Source organism: Podarcis vaucheri (genome assembly GCF_965113315.1).
Source record: "Podarcis vaucheri genome assembly, chromosome: 8".
Lineage (NCBI taxonomy): Eukaryota > Metazoa > Chordata > Lepidosauria > Squamata > Lacertidae > Podarcis > Podarcis vaucheri.
In genome coordinates this window covers 93,182,939-93,196,937 of record NC_138766.1, presented here as the reverse complement: position 1 = coordinate 93,196,937, position 13,999 = coordinate 93,182,939, and the positions used below count along the sequence as shown (strand labels likewise).

The 13,999-nt window shown below is 47.6% G+C and overlaps 1 protein-coding gene across 2 annotated transcripts in view; it reads right to left on the bottom strand.

Moving 5' to 3' along the window:
- Nucleotides 1-2,544: 2,544 nt before the first annotated feature.
- The window catches only part of LOC309539417 (CTTNBP2 N-terminal-like protein), a 38,179-nt gene continuing 26,724 nt past the window's right edge, over nucleotides 2,545-13,999 (bottom strand). For both annotated transcript variants that reach the window (XM_082235659.1, XM_082235658.1), the window contains exons 3-5: nucleotides 10,806-11,036; nucleotides 9,640-9,747; nucleotides 2,545-7,134 (exon numbers count right to left, since the gene is read on the bottom strand). In XM_082235659.1, the coding sequence (XP_082091785.1) occupies nucleotides 5,692-7,134; nucleotides 9,640-9,747; nucleotides 10,806-11,036 (1,782 nt within the window). In that variant the 3' untranslated portion in view covers nucleotides 2,545-5,691. The remainder of the gene's footprint in view (nucleotides 7,135-9,639; nucleotides 9,748-10,805; nucleotides 11,037-13,999) is intronic.

The following is a 13,999-nucleotide window of genomic DNA, read 5'->3' as shown; positions in this document are numbered from 1 at the left end:
CCAGTCTGGTGGGGTATGTGTGTGTTACAAATAATAAATTGATACTGTTCTGAAAGGATACCCTGAATAATCCATAGGGAAATGTGTTTCTTGGGAGAACTGGAATTCCTTACATTGATTTAATTTTTATGTATATTTTTATATATATAGTGCATGGAATAAACAGCCTTCCGAGGCCCCACACTAGTGACTCTTCAGGGAAAAGGAGGATCTACCTAGGTGGAAATTGTACTAATTTAAGAAAAACAGATAATCTAGATGGGGAATGTAAAATCAAGAGTCTTAATATCCCTTCGTTTTAGAAGTTGCAAGGATATGTTATCTACCATAGTTGACGTTGTTTAACTTCTAACACCAGGTGGCACAAGCGAGTTATTTTTGCCTCTCTTCCAATGAGAAATTATAGAGCCAGAGATTTGTTGCACAGATCAAGACTCCCAATCAGCCAATAAAGAGTAATTGCAAGAGGAAGGAATAAGGAAACCACACCTGGTTTTGAGACTTTGTGACTAGTCTCAAGGCCATACAGGGATCTGAACCCAGGTCTCCATCTGGCACTCTAACCACATTGCACCATTAAAACACAAATTCAAGGTCTAAGAAAGAGTGAAGCTTGGAATTTCTTGGGTTGTAGTTGGCTAACTTTTTCTCAGAGCAGACCCACTGAACCTAAATTAGTCATGGCCATTAATTTTAATGCATTTACTCTGAGTAAAAGGTAGTTTTATATAACCTTAACTTGTCCCACCATTCAACATATATGTAAAAAAAAATATCGGTTCAACTCACCCCCAACTCTGGCTCATGAGGACAAAGGAGCCGCACATTTCAGTGTAAGGAAAAACAGCTTTGGACAAGGCTTGGCCCGCTCTCCTTAGCAGTGCAAAAAAGCACCAGTACATGCGTTCAGCTGCTAAAGATGCTCAGTTTGAGTCTCTTCCTATAAATGGAAAGCAGGTGTGCAGAGCTGTTCTGAGGCGCTCAGGAGTCATTGCCCGAGAAATGGACATGGTTAAGCAGATTGCCACCATGCAGATTACGTAATACCTTCATCGTTCTGAGCACAGCATGTTAGAAAAAGTGGCAGGTGGAACTTAACAGGGTTTTGATGGTGTAAATGATGTTTTTCAGCATTCCTGCCTAGGGAGAGGACTTTGCCGTATGCAGCAGAGTCCACCTCCTCTCCCAGAACAGGAGGGAGAACCTGCAGAAGTGTGATCTGCAGAACTGGTGCGCATGCACCACTATAATTGGTATTTATTAACTTGCTATACTACCCTTCATCTGATCGCAGGGCAGTAGCCAAGTGTCCCTGCAAAGTCCTGGACTTGACCTCTACAGTTGTACACAGATTCTGGTGTTGTTGGTAGCTCCCGCAGATAAACCAAAGTAGCAGATAAAGGTAAAGGGACCCCTGACCATTAGGTCCAGTCGTGACCGACACTGGGGTTGCGGCGCTCATCTCGCTTTAGTGGCCGAGGGAGCCGGTGTACAGCTTCTGGGTCATGTGGCCAGCATGACTAAGCTGCTTCTGGCGAACCAGAGCAGAGCAAGGAAACGCCGTTTCCCTTCCCACCGGAGCGGTACCTGTTGATCTACTTGCACTTTGAGGTGCTTTCGAACTGCTAGGTTGGCAGGAGCAGGGACTGAGCAACGGGAGCTCACCCTGTCGTGGGGATTCGAACCGCCGACCTTCTGATCGGCAAGAGGCTCCGTGGTTTAACCCACAGCACCACCCATGTCCCAAGTAGCAGATAGAAATGGTTTAAAAGATGAACCACCCCACCCCCCAGTGAATAAGTATTTCCCCAGTCTAGGAAGGGCACTGGTCCACTGTGGCCACGATGCAAGGTAATCAGGAGGTGCTTTGGAAATGAAGGGCTGGGAATTCAAAAGTGGTTGGAGAGCCACACCATCATGTTCTGCAATGCTTAGAATCATAGAATCCTAGAGTTGGAAGAGACCACAAGGGCCATCGAGTCCAACCCCCTGCCAAGCAGGAAACCCCATCAGAGCACTCCTGACATATGGTTGTCAAGCCTCTGCTTAAAGACCTCCAAAGTAGGAGACTCCACCACACTCCTTGGCAGCAAATTCCACTGTCAAACAGCTCTTACTGTCAGGAAGTTCTTCCTAATGTTCAGGTAGAATCTTCTTTCTTGTAGTTTGGATCCATTGTTCCGTGTCCGCTTCTCTGGAGCAGCAGAAAACAACCTTTCTCCCTCCTCTATGTGACATCCTTTTCTATATTTGAACATGGCTATCATATCACCCCTTAACCTCCTCTTCTCCAGGCTAAACATGCCCAGCTCCCTTAGCCGTTCCTCATAAGGCATCGTTTCCAGGCCTTGGACCATTTTGGTTGCCCTCCTCTGGAGGAGGAGTGTGCTACTGTGCTACTGGCACACTCTGCCTAAAAGAATAAATGAAGAATAAAGGCTGAGCTTCCCCAAACTGAATGAACAGTGCTTCATGAATGTTCAGCGAAAACACCCAAGGATACAAGCTGCACGGCGTACTTTCAAAAAACGGTATTGTACAATATTCACATCATAAAAATAAAAACCTTTATTGATAGTATGAACGTTTAAGGTTTAATGCTGCCAGCTATAAAAATGGTAAAAAGACCTTCTGCTTCAGACATTTGACTTTACAAATATACAGATGTTAATGACAATTAATACTAGATTATGCAGTCTGAACTTCATTAAATTCCCATTAGCCAGTGACAAACCTCTCTAGCAACACACGATTCAGAGAAGATTAAACATTATATTCCCATACACACAAGTCTATAGAGAACTTAAAATACTAACCCTAGAAGTCTCACTGGATTAGCTGGAACCATCTTAATAGTTGTGCTTTGTTTAATCTCAGAAGATAGGCTACTAGCAAAAATACATCTTTCCTCTTGCATTCTCCCTTCCTATAATCCATTGTTGAATACAGTACTCAGTGCATTTCCTAATAAAATTATTGTATATAAATCTCTATCATATCGTAAAGAAAGGATACAAGTTAGTGTAAACACAAGGAAATATTTAAAGGGCTGCTACAAAACCCTCCTGTTTAAGATTAGAAGAGACGCTGGAAAGAAACCATTCACCCCATTTTCAGCTGCACAGCCCACATCCAGACACCCGGAAAAGCACAAGCGAGCTGTTCTGTGTGCTTGTCAGAGTTGTTTCCTATCTGCCTGCAAGCAACCAGCAATTACAATTGGCCAGAAAAATGGGAACTGCGGCACACGGATCAAAATTTAAGAGGGATGGGATCATGTGGCAGGACCTCCTGCGTCCTCATATGCCTGAGAGCCTGCCCTCAGAAATAACAGTCAGTTGGCCAAATTGCTTCCAGCAGAGCAATAGACCAACTTGCAAGACCAGAGAGTGGCATTTTGGAGCAGCACCAATATATATATATATTTTAAAAAAACAAGTATTCAAGAGCTTTGGTCCAGTGAAGGAATAGGACAACCTTCTCCCCCCTGCCAAGGGCTGCATTCCCTCAGAGGAAACTGACGGAGGGCCGTGGGGGCTAGACGCAGGGTTGGACAGGGCCAGAACTGCAGGTCCTCAGCACACCTCATGCTGTTTCTCTCGCCCCAAAGATTGGAGAGTGAACATTTATGCGTGAGATGGCTGTGAAACAAAACAGTAACCGTCTCTCCCCTTGGAACACACAGACATGCCCCTCTGGAAAGTGCTTTTCTCTTCCTGCCGGCAGAGGGAAAGGCTTTTGCAGGTACCAATGGGGCAGGATCTGGACCTGCAAAGCTCACCCTGGTCAGGTGGGGAGCGTGTCCAAGGTGGAGGCTGTAAGGAGCAGGAAGAGGAGGGCCACTCCCGTCTCGCCATATGACAAAGAAGATCACCTGCTGGCCCTCATGTAAAAACAGCAACGTTATATTACAATTTTAAAAATGTTTATTTGTGCAGATTGATTCTGGGGGAAATGGCGAAATGTGTTAAGGTCAGTGTATTCGGAAGCTTGACCACACACTCCTGCAATATCTCAGGGCCAAGCAGCCTGGCACCATTTGAGACAGGAGCCAGACACATGGCTTGCGAGGGTCAAAGGCGTAAGACATGTACAGCACAGGGAGCTTCTTCATTAGAACGAAGACTTCAGTCCTGTATCTGCCCCATGTCACTAACCATCTTTACTAGGGGAAAAGTTCTCAGATGTAGGGGATATCAAGCTTAAGAACAGCTTCCTCGTGGGTTGAATCCAACGCCGTGCCGCTGTTTAAGTGGGACACACTTCACTCTTCCCCCTACCCCCACCCCACTGCCCTCCATGCACTCTCAAAACCTGGAGAGTTTGCAGCCCTTCGGGAGAAATTCTGGGGATGGAGGGAAGAGAGAAAGGTCACATCCCAGTGTGCAAGCGGTGTTGGATTTCGCCCCGTAAGTGTAGTTCCTCGTTCTCTTTTTCTTTTTCGAGATATGAAGAATTTCAACGATATCATCAAACCAAGATTTAATGAGTTGTGTGCACAACCTGAAGACTCCTCTCTTTTTTTCCACATATATATGCATCTCTACGTGAAACGTAATAATAATGATTTGGTTTCCACAGCGCTGCCAGGGAGGTTGGGCTGCCTTCTCTCAGCAAGCGCCCCTTAGGCAGCAAGACCGATGCCAACTCGACATACAAGATTGCTGCGGCATGAGCACATTTTAAGTTATTGCTTTGGATCGTCTAGTATGGATCCCTATCCTTCCAATGCAAAAACCTGTATAGAATTGACTAACCATTTCTCATTTCAAGTAACGTTGAAGATCTTTATCAAATAACAAGATCCCGCTCTCAGAAGTTCTACACACACACACATACAACAGTAGACTATGTGAAGAATATTAAAAGCTAGCTTTCAAGATTTAATCTCGCCTATTTTCTCTCTCTGCGTAAGAGAAAAATGCAAGGAATGGATACTTGACTGGGGAAAAAGAAAACCCAAACAAACTGGCACCCTGATTGTTTAAAGCTCCCAAAGTGTTTTTAAAGAAAGGTTATGTCGTCAGAAAGGCCTGGGTTGCCTAAAGCTCAGCAACAGGGGCCAAAGTGCTCCTGACACAGCAGCTACATGGACTGACTTGGTTCATAGCAGGGAAACAACTGACCGACTCTAGCGGTCACCTTTGGAACATTCCCCTTCTGTAGTGTACTGCGAACTGGAAAGGATTAAGAACAGTGTTGATTTCAACATTCATGATTCAGAGAGGAAACTGCTTTCTGCAGTTGGACGATCCCTTCTGGGATTTGCAGAGAATCACATTCATATCTGCAGGCTTAAGCTCAGGCACTTCTTAGAAAATGTCTGTCTGGAATGGAAGTTTGCATGGAGTGTTGTGTTTTGTTCTGCATAATTTAAAAATGAGTGTTCCGTCGTCGTCGTCCGCTGGTCCGCTCCCAGCATCAGGAATTCACCGCATCTCTCCGTCTCTTTTTCTCTCTCTGTTTGATGTGCCTGCTGCTATGAGAGACCTTGAGGCTCTAGTGTTTAAGAAAGGTCTGTACACAAGTCGTGCTATTTTCTACACGCTATAAAATAAAAGGAAAAGGACACTAAGTGTGTTATACAAACAGATTTTTGTTACTACCCAAATAATAAATAACATGGAGTGGCTAAGACAGTGTTTCAGCTCTGGGAATTGCAAACGCTCGGATTGCAGCTCTTTCTGGAGACTAGCTGTTGGCTGGCAGTAAGATCTCAATTTCCTTCCCATTGGCCACCACGGCATTGATTGAGCAGCTGCTCGCCAAGTCCGCAGGGGAACCCAGAGAAGGTGCCTGAGAGGAGGTCTTCGTCGGTGGAGTGTGGCTGGCTGGAGAAGGAGCCAGACCAGGTTTCTTTGGAGGAATTGGCGGAGGGTTCCCTCTTTCTGCTCTGGGTATGGTTGGCGATTTAATGCCAGGCGAGAGCGGGCTCAGCGGGCTGGAGACTTTGCCCGGGCTAGACTCGCTTTTGGGGCTCATGGGGCTGGCCAGGGTCCGGTAGTCTGTGCCAAAGGGGGAGCTGTTGGGCGAGACGGGCTTGATGGGACCCTGCTGGCTGGTGAACCTGGAGAGGACCTGAGTGACGGTGTTGCGGGCAAGCTGCTTGGCGGCCGAGTTGTCAACGAGGGTGGGCGACAGGTCTCTGGACGGAGGGCTTTGGAGACCGCTCGACGGGTGGTCCTGGTCAGCTTGGGACTGGAATTTGTGGCGAGCAGCGTGGAAGCGCTGGTTGATCCCCACCTGGTAAGAAGACTGGTAACTGGGGCTGCTGGCCGAGGCTCCAACCAAGCGCTTAGTCATCACTGGGGAGGAGCACGGGGAGGATGTCAGCGAGGAAGAGGCGGTGTTGCTCGGAGATAAGGAGATCCCACTGGAAGGCAGCGGCGGGATGGATGGGGAAAGAGACTCTGTCCTCACCGGGGAGCTGCTGTTTTCGGGGGGACCCTCAGGAGTGGACCCGGCAGGCTTGCTCTTCTCCAGATTCTCCATGCTGGGCTGGGCTGGCTCCACGCTTGCTTGTGCATCAACCTCACAGTGCCCATTTGCCTTGGCATAAGAGTGGGGGGCCGTGGCAGTGACAGGCGACAGGGCACGTGCCAGTTTGCTGGTGCTTCCCTGGCTCTCCTTCAAGGGGCTTTCTGTCTGGCAAGCGACGGACCGATATGGGTCTTCTGTGACGGTCGCAATGGACACCTTGGCGACACTTGGTGGAGGGTTCTCTGCTTTGCAGGAAGCCTCCAGCTCCTTGAGGGTCTGCTTCAGCTGCTCCACTTCTTCCTTCAGGGCCTTGGTGCGGTTCTCTTCCCGGTTCAGCTTGGCTCTCAGCTGCTCCCGCTCGATGTCGAACTCAGAGAGTTGCTTCTCGACCTGGGCCTCCATCTGCAAGCCCCTCTTCTTCTTGGCTGCCAGCTCCTCCTCCAGCTGGCTCACTTTGCTCCTCTCCTTCTCCAGCTTCCCGCTCAGCTCCCCCAGCTTCTGCCCTTCCTCCGCAGCCTTGGCGGCGGCTTTCTTGCACTCCAACACCAGCATGGAGGAGAGCTGCTTGTGGTGGGCGTGCTCCTCCTCCAGCTGACTCGAGAGCTTCTTCTGCTCCCTTTCAAACTTCTTCACCTGGGACTTCTCAAATTCCAGCTGGAAGGGAAGAGAAAGAGGCTTAGGGGAAGGAGGGGACCATGTTTGGCTTCTCAAACACTCCCCACAAACAGAAAGATAATAATAAAAATTATTATTATTATAAAGATCCTCAATGTCAATTGTGTCAGTTAACAAGGGGAGAACGAGTGCAAGAAAAACAAAGGTTTGTGAAAATTCTGCCCTCCCAGGCTGACAAGTGTCTAAATCAACGGAAGATGATTTAGACCCCCATATGGACTACATACATACCGTATTTTTCGCTCTGTAAGACGTACTTTGTCCCTCCTAAAAAGGGGAAGTGTGTGTGCATCTTACGGAGCGAATGCAGGCTGCGCAGCTATCCCAGAGGCCAGAACAGCGAGAGGGAGCGCTGAGCAGCGCTCCCTCTCCCTGTTCTAGCTTCTGGCTTAGCCGCGCGAAGCCTCCGCAGGGCAGCAGGGGGCCTTCATCCCACTGCCCTGCGGAGGCTTCGTGCGGCTATCTCTGGCTTTTGTGGGAGGTAGGGGAAGGGACAGAGCATGCGGCTCTGTCACTTCCCCCACTTCCCAGCAAAGCCCGCAAGAAAAGCCCCCCACCTCCCATTGAAGAGTGTGCGGCTCTTGGCTAGCTTTTGCGGGAGGTGGGGGAAGGGCAGCTTACCTGCGCACAGCCTCTTCTGGGCGGGGGGAGCCTTCATCCCGCTGCCTGGGAGAGGCCACACGTGGCTTTCCCAGAAGCCAGGACAGCAAGTGGGGTCGTTGTGCAGCGATCACACTTGCTGTCCGGGCTTCTGGCTTAGCCGTGTGCAGCCTCTTCGGGCAGGGGGAGCCTTCATCCCGCTGCCCTGAAGAGGCTTCACACGGCTATCCCAGAAGGCAGAACAGCAAAAGGCTATCCCAGAAGCCACATCCCTCTTGCTGTTCTGGCTTTTGGGATTCAGAATATTTTTTTCCGTTTTCCTCCTCCAAAAACTAGGTGCATCTTATGGTCTGGTGCGTCTTATAGAGCGAAAAATACAGTAGTTGTTGAGCATATAAAGTAGGTCAGGACTGGGAACTTCCTGCAAACTGAGGGCCACATCCCCTTAGCTTAACAGTGTAAGAGGCTTCCTACTTCCAGTAGGTAGGGGTGGAGCCAAAGATCCATTCATCCTATCACACAAACACAAACCTGTTCCCACTGTGCGACTACAATTTGAAATGGGGGCGGGGGGAATCCCCTCCCCTCCATGCAAATGGTAGGCATTGGGCCTCCAGTCCAGAATGGGACCAGGGGTGGGCTTTTAAACTTTGCTCCCACTGCAGTCCTGATCTTGACTGCCACAGCCAGCGCTTGCCATTGGCATTGGGGGGAAACTCGATTGACCCCCATTTCTTCCCATGTGCAAAAAGAAGAGGGGAGAAAAGACAATCATATTTTCACTACCACTAAAATGCACAGCAGAGAGCCACAGGGTGTATCAAATTTCATAAGCTGCATTTCCTTTTATCCTCAAATGTTATTTTGAAAGACCTATATTGGCTCCCAGTATGTTTCCGAGCACAATTCAAAGTGTTGGTGTTGACCTTGAAAGCCCTAAATGGCCTCGGTCCAGTATACCTGAAGGAGCGTCTCCACCCCCATCGTTCTGCCCGGACACTGAGGTCCAGCTCCGAGGGCCTTCTGGAGGTTCCCTCATTGCGAGAAGCAAAGCTACAGGGAACCAGTCAGAGGGCCTTCTCAGTGGTGGCACCCGCCCTGTGGAACGCCCTCCCACCAGATGTCAAGGCAATAAACAACTACCAGACTTTTAGGAGACATCTGAAGGCAGCCCTGTTCAGTGAAGTTTTTAATGTGTGACATTTTAATGTATTTTTAATCTTTGTTGGAAGCCGCCCAGAGTGGCTGGGGAAACCCAGCCAGATGGGTGGGGTACAAATAGTAAATTAATAATAATAACGCGGGTGCTGCTGTGGGTAAAACCACAGTGCCTAGGACTTGCCGATCTTATGGTCGGCGGCTCGAATCCCCGCGGCGGGGTGAACTCCCGTCTTTCGGTCCCAGCTCCTGCCCACCTAGCAGTTCGAAAGCACCCTTAAAGTGCAAGTAGATAAATAGGTACCGCTTTATAGCGGGAAGGTAAACGGCGTTCCGTGTGCAGCGATGTCACACTGGCCATGTGACCCGGAAGTGTCTTCGGGCGGCGCCGGCTCCCGGCCTCTAGAGTGAGATGAGCGTACAACCCTAGAGTCTGTCAAGACTGGCCCGTACGGGCAGGGGTACCTTTACCTTTTTACTACTACTACATCTCTTTGCTTCTTTATGTGTTCCTACAAAGACCAAAACTGACTGGCCTCTGCAACGGAGCAAAAACTCTCCCTCTAGTAAGTCTCCTTCCATGTTTGCAGGGGGAGAGCCAAGTCTCGGAGACAGAAATACTGGTGGTGGCTGCTGGTCTCCTCACCCACGCAAGGCAAGTTCTCTGTGTTAAACAGCAATTAATCACTCCTCCCTGAACGCTGAGGAAGGAGTGAGAGGGCATACCTGTTGGGTGAGCCGCTCTCGCTCCTTTTCCAGCATGTAGGTGACATCATCCCCTTCAGCAGTATCTTGGGCGTGCCTCTGCCTCTCTTCCTCAAGATCCAAGATTACCTTTCAAAAGAGAAAAGAACACCATCCATCACCTTGAAAGACAGGAATAATTACAAGTGTATCCAGATGTGCAGGCCAGGTCCCTTTCTGCCGAAAGCAAAAATGAAAGCTCTAATGAAGGCATGCAGAACCCCTGACCTTTACTTACGTGTAAGGGTTCTGAGAAACTAGACTATCAACCCACCCCCGTCTATTTTCGGCAATTTTCAAGGTTTGTCCTCTTTCGGCTTGTGAAAGAAATGACAAAAACATGCAGAAAGAACAGCAACAGACACGCACATAGTGACACTTTGCTGAAATAATTTGCTGAACAATTCTGAAAACCTGAATCAGTTGTTTTATGAATTTGAGCCCAGCAGAAGAAAACCTAAACAGATGGACAAAAACAGACGCTCAGAAGAATGAAAGTCTTCAGGATGCTGACTGGGTCAAAAATGAAATTTGTACAAATCTAGTTTTGTTGTGTGTTAATTTAGAGAGTCAACTGTTTCACTCACTAGCAGCACAAAGCTAGGTAGAGAAAAGGAGGAATCTTGTAGCACTTCACACATTACCTCAAGTACTTTAAAACCTCCTTTGAGCAGCATTTGGTAACAGCTGGGAGCTGGAGATTGTTTCCAGCCCATTCCAAGAGAATCATGGTGCATGAAAGAGCTTTAACCGCTAGAGTCGGTCAGTTGTTCCCCCGATATGAACCAAGTCAGTGTGGCTGAGGGTGCCTTTGGCCCACAGGCCTGAGCTTCCCCACCCCTGAGCTAGATCATCTTTAATCAATTCTGAGAAGTTCCCTACAGTTCCAATAGCAGCATCAATAGTAAAAATCACAACACGTTTGTGTTTTATTATCTGAGGAGTGCTAGTTAGAGGCATCATATAATGTTAGCCCTGCAACGTGATTTTACTGAACATAAGCAAGATTTGAGACACAGAAATGTGCAAAACAGCAATGAAAATGTCACATCAAATTATAAAAGTGGTCCAATATGTAATGTTAACCTGTTACGCAGTATCTTTCTTTCTTTTTTCCCCTTCCCTCCCTCCCACCTCATGAAACCCACCTTCCGATGCCTGCTCTCTGCAGCTGCGAGCTGGGACAACATTTTTTCCTGCATATTCTTGCAGTGTTTCATCACAACCTTCAGGATGGACAAGGGATTGGCACAAACGGGCTGCTTATCGCCATGGTTCTCTTCCTTCAGCGCCTCAAAATCCCTCTGAAGAGCCATCAGCGGATCACTGATGTTGAATTTTCCATAGCGCTCTTCAATGAAAGCATCTCTGCGCTGGGCCTGAAACACATTACCAAGTTTTTCACATTGTTAGCTACCAAAGAAAAGGAAAAAGAGAACCCTCAAGATAAAATCCTCATGGAAACAGAAGTCATGAAAGGCTGGTCGGAGTAAAAAACCAGCATAATGACCAGCTGAGATGCACAAATGGGGGACAAAGGAGACATTCTAGAGGCCCCAACAAACAATAGGGGGACTTTAACCCCACAAAAGAGAGTCACTTATGACAACATTGCAATGCTTATGGTAGTTATCACAGGAGCCAACTCCTAGAGGCCAAGGGGTCTTTGCCCCCCCCAAATATTTGAGCTCCTCGCCAAGTTAATGGACATTATTATTCAAATGGTGTGCATGCACTGCGTCATGTGATCGATTATGTGGTGCGGGGATCACCTGCCCCACTCAATATTTTATTCAAGTTGGCACCCTGGTAGTTATTGCTTATAACAACAACATATTTTTATACGTACAGTGGTACCTCGGGTTACATACGCTTCAGGTTACAGACGCTTCAGGTTACAGACTCCGCTAACCCAGAAATAGTACCTCGGGTTAAGAACTTTGCTTCAGGATGAGAACAGAAATCGTGCTCCGGTGGTGCGGCAGCAGCGGGAGGCCCCATTAGCTAAAGTGGTGCTTCAGGTTAAGAACAGTTTCAGGTTAAGAACGGACCTCCGGAACGAATTACTGTATTTTTCGCTCTATAAGACGCACCAGACCATAAGACGCAACTAGTTTTTGGAGGAGGAAAACAAGAAAAAAATATTCTGAATCCCAGAAGCCAGAAAAGCAAGAGGGATCACTGCGCAGCGAAAGCAGCGATCCCTCTCACTGTTCTGGCTTCTGGGATAGCTGCGCAGCCTGCATTTGCTCCATAAGACGCACACACAATTCCCCTTACTTTTTAGGAGGGAAAAAGTGAGTCTTATAGAGCAAAAAATACAGTAAGTACTTAACCCGAGGTACCACTGTAGGTGGTTCCTTCTATTAGGATAGACTGAATGGATCCGAAGAGGGGAGGGAAGCTGTAAAGGACCACCAGGGACTGCCACCCCTCTGAGCTTTCCCCTTTTGTGCAGAGGCAGGATCAGGGCCCCAGTCAGTAGGCTTGCTGTCGGAGAATGGCAGGGAGGCAAGCCTGCAGTCAGACAAGGCCTGCTATTCCTCCTCCCTGTTGTGTGGCCCTGATACAACAGATGAGTTACGGACTCATTGTTAAAACCGTGTTTATGGAAGACAATCTTACTTGGCTACGAGTGATCGCCAAAGAAGAAGGGGAGATGCACAACTGTTGAAAACTAGGCTTCAGAGTTCCTTTGGTGATGGCATTAACCCCCCTTTTTTTAAAGCACTGTGTCTGGGTCCATCTGACAAACCACAATGCACAGGGGCTCTTGCCTCAGAACACAATGTTATGTGTGATACTGAAATTAATACCTTATTACAAGCCGCAAAGGAGAGCAGAAACCTGATCGGTATCCTTCCCTCCAGCCATGATTTGCACCATCATTAACTGCAGCTATCAATTTACACCATCACTTTTCCCAGCAGGAAATCATTTGCAGGAAAAGGAAGCCCAGCTTCCAAATGCAGAGGTCTGTGGTTGTTTTAATTACTGCCAAAAAAGAAATTCCCAAGATCAGCACAAAGGAACCCTTTCAGCCGAAGAACCAAAGGTCATACATATCCCTATGACCCCTTTGTGTTAGCTTGCGATGACTGATGAACACATCAAGGCTGGGCAGTCGCTGGCTGGACAGCCGGCTTCCTCTTCCATTGTTGGCAACCCTGGGCTAACAGATTACAAATGCACACGGGGATCTATTTATAAACTACAATGTAGTAAAGCGGACTTGATAATGGGTCACAAAAGAGTCCAGGATTTGCTTTAGATCTGGGCATTTGAAAGGGATTAAATTTCTCCAGGCGGTGGGGTTCAGCAATTTTACAAGAGTGGCTGGGGAAACCCCGCCAGATGGGCAGGGTATAAATAAATAAATTATTATTATTATTATTATTATTATTATTTAGGCGGTATCTCCTCTTGCGATGTAAGAAGGCACCCCTTTTTGTTCTGCCCTGCATTTGCCACCTGCAGCACTGTTTCCATTCCACTACAATGCGTCTTCCACCAAAAATGGCATTATTTGCCTCCCTGTCCACTGTGGTGAATTCTGTAACTTAATTAAGTAATTATGCAAATTACACTGTCATCACAGTTTTCTACCCAAGTCATATCAATGCAAAGGGAATGCAATGCAAATAAAGGGTAGGACCATGCTCAACTACATATTGTCTGTGGACTGAATACAACAACAATGAATCTTATTCACTGGGTTGATTCCCCTTCTAGATATGGGATGAATAAATGAATAAATGAACAGCAATTTCTACTCCTATTTCCATTTCTCTGTCTTTCCTACTCTTCTCCCCTAATTTCTACCAAACACTCACAACTGGCAGGGGTAGACAGTAGGAAGCTGGAGGGCAGGGTAGCTGGGTTTGAGAACTCATTTTAGGGTAATGACAAATATATTGTCTTTTAGAAATCAAACCTCCCTTGGAAACTCATCAGACCACTAGGCTAGCTCACATAGAATGGACCACTCCTCCATACAGGAACTCAAACGGAGCTGATGGCAGTCCTGACTTCTGTGTGACCTGTTTTTTGTGCATTTCCTTTTCAAATTGCTCCTGAACCCTGCCTCTCACTTTAGAGAGTCTGGAGTTAGTCTGCAGAAAAAGTTAAGTCACATGGCTGGCATAACTGGGGGTGAAGTGGGCTGAAACTTTTTCAAGAGAGGCTGGGAGGTGACTTCGACCCCCACCTGAAACCCCGGAGAGCACTACCAGTCAGAGTAGACATTACTAGGCTAGATGGATCAGTGGTCTAACTTGGTATAAGGCAGCTTTTTATGTTCTGCTCCTGCTACTGGATGGCACAACAAAAGACTGCCACTTAC